Here is a 6659-nt window from a genome sequence, read left to right as displayed (position 1 = left end):
AAAAATGCATATCGTTGTATAGACTCATTTGTATGGAAACTTATTTACACAAATAGCTCGTAAAGTGTAAAGTGTTCTCTATTCAATCAAGAACAAACACTATTCCTCATTACAATAATTTTCCCTTAGATATCCATCGCTACTAGCATGATCTTTATATTCTTCACTTAAAAGTTCCTTGAATTAACTTGATCAAATGAATATTTTTTAAAAACCTTGTTAACTACATTATACCTTTTCAATCTAATTCCTATGATATATTATAAACTTTAGTATATTTTCATTGAATCATGGTGTAAACATTATCGGACTGTGTAGCAAAAAAACATTCTCTTATTATATAATATTATATTCTTAGAAAACGATGCCTTTGAAAAAAAAAACATTATTTTGATTATTTCATTTGCCTAATATTTTAAAGAGAAATCTTTTCAATCTCATGGTGTTTGTAAATATTTCAATTAGAATTTTCACTCAAACCGATTTGCGTTTAAACATTGAAACTAAGTTTTGTATGCGTAGGCTTTGATCTGTTGATCATTAGATCAAAACCCATAATGCTAACACTGGGTCAAAACTTGGTCATATTTGTAGATGTTATTCTAATATATTTGAAATAAATTCGTTATTGAGGTAAAGGATTTCAGACAATGTGCGTTTGTGATAGAAATCACGAATAACTCTTTAACTGACTAACATAATTCAAAGGGTACTTTTAATAAACAGATCCAGTGAATTGCAACTCATGTATGGTGGTGCTTGTTTTCAGTTTTTGGACACAGGCTTTGTTTTTAATACTTTGCTAGGTTATATCGTTGTATGTATGCCTACTTACTATTTATACCCGAGTTATAATGTTAGCATTGCGATACATTTAAAATTGATCGACTTCGAAAGTATTTTATTATGATAAAATAAAATAAATATATTACAACTTTGTTTTTAACTAATTTTTTTTCTACTGACTGGTTTTAAAGCTACACGAGCTTTTTTATCAACGTATACTTAACTAATGAATTTTATCGTATTATATTTTAATGGTGATTGAGTAATAGTATTGTTTTAGGGAAATTTACACACAAATACAGTACAATTGGTTAATTGGAAGAAATTGCCATTTGGCAATATGCCCGCCAATGTACAATTTATATAATTTATTTATAATGAATAACCACAAAGTTAGTGCTTTAAATAGAAATTTTAGATTTTATTATCATTTAATTTAATTTTAAAATTACAAAATTTCACTTTGCAGCAAAGTAAAAATATTTTTTATGTCAATTTTTGTATAATTTACAAGCTTTATTTGTTTTCCTGAAATTATTTACTCTGCAGTTGGCTAGTTTTAATTATATGGTTTTGATATAATAAATATTTTATGTTTTTATTTATTCCATTACAAACAACAACAAAAAATAAGTCCCATAATATATTCATCAACTTATATGTTACATTTACGTAGATAATATATTCAATGTTATTGTTCTAAATAAAATAATTCTTTACCTCTATTTCAATCGATTTCTCTATAACCTATTGACACTATTCAAGAAATAGTCTAATTCTGTTCTTTTGTCCCTCTCAACTTGTGCAAATTAAGAATGATTAATTTGTATCCTATTGTACATAAGGTTTTAAAAGTGCATTTTTTTTATCTGCCTCATATTCTAATGGTTAGCACGTTTGCCTACCACGCAAGAGATTTCCACAAGAAATATTTATTTAAAAGGGTGTTTTTACACTATGGTATTTCATGGTCCCAGGACTGGCACCTGAAGCGTAAGACTGATCATCTTACCTTCATGTAACAAAAATGATCAAGAAACGCTGCTGTTTGTGTACCAATGCATTGCCGTGTTAGGTGCAGAATGGGATTAATGAATTAATTATTTTCCATACTTATCCTTCATTCATTTGTATTTGTAATGTTTAACACCGATGTTTGCACACTTGGTGTGAATAATTGAGACTTAAACATTAATTTAATGTAGATATTGTGGTTGCACCTCACAATGTATGTAATATTGTAATATATACCAATAATTGTATAATTATAGTTAATAATCACTGATGGAACAATTTAGTTTAGACGAGGTTTTAGATAAAATGATATCAGTATGACTCTAGAATTGTTCTTAAGTGAAACCCGTAATGTTATTACTAATTATATTAATTTATAATAACTCCTAGATTAATGTTACATTCATTGTTGCGGTTATGGTTTTGATTTTAATGCAAAAAAAGTAAAATACAAACATATTTATAATTGTTTTATTGATGTCAATCCTTTAGGACTCCTATACTCTATACATAAGTGAATCTATAGTATACATTCTAGTTGACATTGCTTCTCTGGAATCTTGCTGGCATACTCAACAAGCGAAAATTTGATTCCTATTATAATATTATTCCGTTTTAAACTGTATATTGGGTTTATTTTATATTTCTGTTTCACTGTTTTACTGATATAATTATCTATATTTTATACGTAATTGTAATACAGATACCAAAGAGTTAATGCAAGTCTTGTTCCCATAGACCTACTCTAATTGCAAGATAACATTTTGTTTTGTCCGAACATTAAAGTTTGCCACCCAACAAAATGATTTCACAATACACTGAGGAAGTTCAATATAAAAAATGTTTTCTCTGATACGCAGTAAAATTTAGAGCATTAAATTGTATAAAGTTTCTTAAAAAAAAAAAACAAACTACTTTGAACGTCATCATTAGTTCTTCTATCACACCACTCTATCATTAATAGAGTGGTGTGATAGATTTTCAGTTTATGGGAAGCCCATTCACCAATCAGCAGAACTTACCGAGCGGTAGTGATGTCATAGGTGGAGTAATTTCAAAATCACGAATCTTAGAAAAATCATACCACTGATAATACGATACATAAAAATATATTTTTTAAACTTTACAAATATTTTTTTTATTTAAAACAGTCAAACTTCCTCATTGTACAGAACTATTTTACTTTACTAAAAAATGTGTGCTTTTTTAATAATTGAAATCTTAAAACAAAGTACCTTATTCATTGAAGTAATAAAAAAAAGGTCAGCAAAAAAGACTTGTCTGAAGTTTTATATACCTACACCTAGTTCTTGTCTATAGTGTTAGAGATTATTTGCCCTCTTTCATGAAATAAAAAAATACGAAAAAGTGTAATATTTTCGTCTTGGTGTGGTTAGTACATTTTCAGGAATATGCTGGCAATTCAGCATTCTAAGTACCATGATGATTAAAAAGGATGCGATTTTTTAGCCCGAGGTAAGTATCAACTTCAAAACTCTAATGGGTCGAGCTGTAATATTGTATACCTAATGCGTAGAATTAACCTAATGAAATGAAAAACTCATCAATCAATAAAAATAAATTCTCCGAAGAAATACTGAGATAAGAAACTAAAACAAAATAAAAATAAGATGTTCAAATAAGAAATTTTAAAAATCAATTCGGTGAATTAATTTTGGTTGTTATAATAATTTTTCATTTATAATACTTTTTTCTAAAATAATGCGAAATTATATAATTATTTGCAAACTGTTTAATTCAGCTTAATAGCTGGAAACACAGTATTTAATTAAATAATAAGAATAATTTATTGTTTTATGGGTTTTTCGACTAATTATACATTAAGTTTACTGAATGCATTGCCACTATCTCTATGTAGGTACAACATTTGTTTCCTATCAAGTGGCTTATACATTCTTATTTTAAAATATTCCTTTTGTTTTGGTTATCCTTATAATATTATATTTTTATAAATAATAACAGTTACCAGTTAAGTTAAAAAAAATAACAGTTACCAAATCATGTCAAAAACAATCTCCATAAAATGTAGTTTTTTTTTTTTTTTTACAAAGATTTTGACGCGTTTCGTTTTCTTAGAGCACAAAAAGAAATTCTAATAATTATTTCATTTATTTAACCTTTTCTAGTCTTCCATTTCTAATTTCAATATTTTATTCGCCAAAAATATTACATTTTGCCCCGTATAAAGTAAACGATTTTTTTCCAGTTTTAATTTAGAAAGTGGCAGCACTGGAACTCAGAACTGTTCAAAAATGACAAAAGTCGTTGGTCGTTGAACAATTATTCTAAAAGTCAAAAGTGACAGTTGTTTGTTTTATCGTTTTGAAGTTGGGCAAATAATAAAGGATTTAATTTTTTTATATATCATTGATATAAACGATAACAATTAAAATGACAGAGAAAGACCCTCATGTAATTTTGGGGGAATGGCTTCTAAACATGGGTTATCCTAAAGACAAGTTTCCTTCTGAGGACCAGTTGAAGAAAGTTTGCCGCGGTTCTATATTTCGATCATTTTGGAAGGACGTTGTTAAAAATGTTAAGCCGAAACTAGAAGTAGCTTTAATTAAAGAAAATGTATTTGTGAAGGCGATTCAACGCTACGAACTCATTGAAAATTCGTCTAAAGCGAAACTCAGGCAAGTGCTTCCACCTGAACCATTGCTTTTATGGAAAACGATAAATGAAAATAAAGCCGTGGTTTCTAAGTTGCGCAAGGACAGCGAAATAAGTGATACTTGCCTGTCTGAAAAGCTAGTTAAACTTAAAATGAAGTGTTCTCATGTCGATCAACTTAAAATGGATGTCGAAGAGGTGCAACGAGAAATCCATCTCGTAAAAGAAACCATCCGACAAGTAAATGAAGACATACACCAGAGTAAAACTCTAGCAAATATCACTACTAGTATTCCGTGCCTCAAGAAGAATGTCGCCTTAAAGATGAAGCACGATGATGAAATAGACGTATTGGCCGATTTCTTGCAGTCAACAAATGTTAAGCAGGCACCAGAGGAATCTTCCGCCGTGGAAGCTGATAAAGTTGAACTTCCTCATAATTCCACTAGTGGTAAAACAATACACAACTATGAAAGCTTATTTTCCACAAATTTGGACGAAGTTGAAACCGTTGATGTAGAAAAAGTATTAGAAAATGTCGATCTGTCTGAATTGTACGCTAATCTTATGCGTAGGAGAGAAGCAAACATCAGCTACATTTTAGAAGACAAGAAAATAGAAGAGGAACTGGACGAAGTTGAAGATAATGCTCGGTCAAAGAACGTTCTGCAGTGGAAAGAAAGTCTCGCTCAGATAAATCTCATGCACGCCAATGTTACGATTGCTGCATTACAACATAAAAATAATGCGAAAAACTTGGCATCTGAATTTGTAGAAGTGCTGAAATCTAAGGATGCATCTGCTAAAATTCCACCTCGTTTATTAGAATCCCTTAAATTAAAATGTAAATTTGCCCAACTTTCTGCATTCATCGAGTGTTTCAAAGAGTTTTCTCTTAATCTTTCTACTGCCTCTGGAATGTTTTCCGGAAACATAAAAGAAAACAACGGACAAGCAAATTACGGCCAGGCAATTATAAACTTGAGAGATGATATTTTAGCGCTACATTCATTTCACCATTCTAAACAAATACTGGTCAACTCAAATATTTTCAAATTGTCAGAAAGTATCAATATCATGAAGGAAATAAGAAAATCCGTTTTCAACTGTCTCGGCCATGGAGATTTTTGTTTTGTTGACAGGAATGAATCTTTAAATATGTCTGTATTTCAAGCCAATTCTACTATGAAAACTGTTGTTGGTAGAAATTTAAGTAATTTAATTGATGCTAAGTATGTATTTTGCGAAACAAATGCAAATCGACAGACGAAGCAAGATATTCGAGATGTTTCTAACTTATTTCTTAGCGAAGTAAAGTCACTGAAGCGATTCCATTTGGGAAAAAACAGGAAAATTGTTCTTGACACTGGAGAGAAGATATGGATCGATGACACGATCCGCAACGCTACGTTAATCGATACAGAAGCTCAACATAATCTCTTTAGGGTATTAAACCCGATGAAAACAATCCCAGAAATGATAACTATCTTCGAGCGAATGTTTTTATGGAAGAAATCATTACAAACTCTTTCTCAATCTATTGACCTAACTGATTTCCGGAATCTTCCAACAAAAGATGACCTCGCTGTTCCTGTTGATGAATTAAAGGATCCAAAAGTAGATAATGTTCTGAAAAATGCCAAAAAATGCTTGAGACCATTACACGTGGTCGATGAAATTATAAATGAACTGTGTAAAACTGTAAAGTTCTTCAAGAAGTTTGAAGCGAAGAAATATATAAGTGAAAACCGCTTACTAGATGGAAGAAATTATACGGAGACGGAACATGATGTCAAACTAATATTAGCTGAAGATTCATACTGGAAATAAATTTCAACTTCTTGCTTCTAATATCTAAATAAGATATTTGTGTTACAATTTGTTTCTTAGTGAATAGTTTACTTATATTATATACTTATGTAAATAATGTGAGCAAAAGTTTATATTTTGACATTTGGTTCCGTATATTACTGCAATACAAACAGTATAAACAATATTAGGTGCTTATGTATGCTGTATGTATTCAATATGTAGTTTTCATACAAAAATAAATTGTACAATTTTTCTGTACAAAATAACAATTTCATGGGTAAAATAATAGATGGTCAACTTGTTACTTATTTTTTCATCAGATGTCTTAAGGCATGAGTGTACCGTGAATAGTTCTTATACAAACTTAACAGCTACTTAACAGTAATAAAAAATGCTTAACTATTTAGAAA

General features: G+C 29.7%; 1 protein-coding gene across 1 annotated transcript; it reads left to right on the top strand.

Moving 5' to 3' along the window:
- The first annotated feature begins 4091 nt into the window (after positions 1–4091).
- Positions 4092–6659, top strand: LOC148276323 (uncharacterized). Its single transcript, XM_088234431.1, has one exon. It carries the CDS (start codon positions 4213–4215, stop codon positions 6265–6267), a length of 2055 nt encoding a protein of 684 aa, XP_088090557.1. The 5' UTR covers positions 4092–4212; the 3' UTR covers positions 6268–6659.

This window comes from Micrasema longulum, unplaced genomic scaffold (genome assembly GCF_059751315.1).
Source record: "Micrasema longulum isolate JH-2025_06_02 unplaced genomic scaffold, ASM5975131v1 h1tg001241l, whole genome shotgun sequence".
NCBI classification, from domain to species: domain Eukaryota; kingdom Metazoa; phylum Arthropoda; class Insecta; order Trichoptera; family Brachycentridae; genus Micrasema; species Micrasema longulum.
The sequence above is the reverse complement of the archived record's forward strand: the minus strand, read 5'-3'. Positions and strand labels throughout refer to the sequence as shown.

Excerpts from the sequence above, each read along its gene's own strand:
- LOC148276323 (XM_088234431.1), top strand. The coding sequence starts at position 4,213 with ATGACAGAGAAAGACCCTCATGTAATTTTGGGGGAATGGCTTCTAAAC.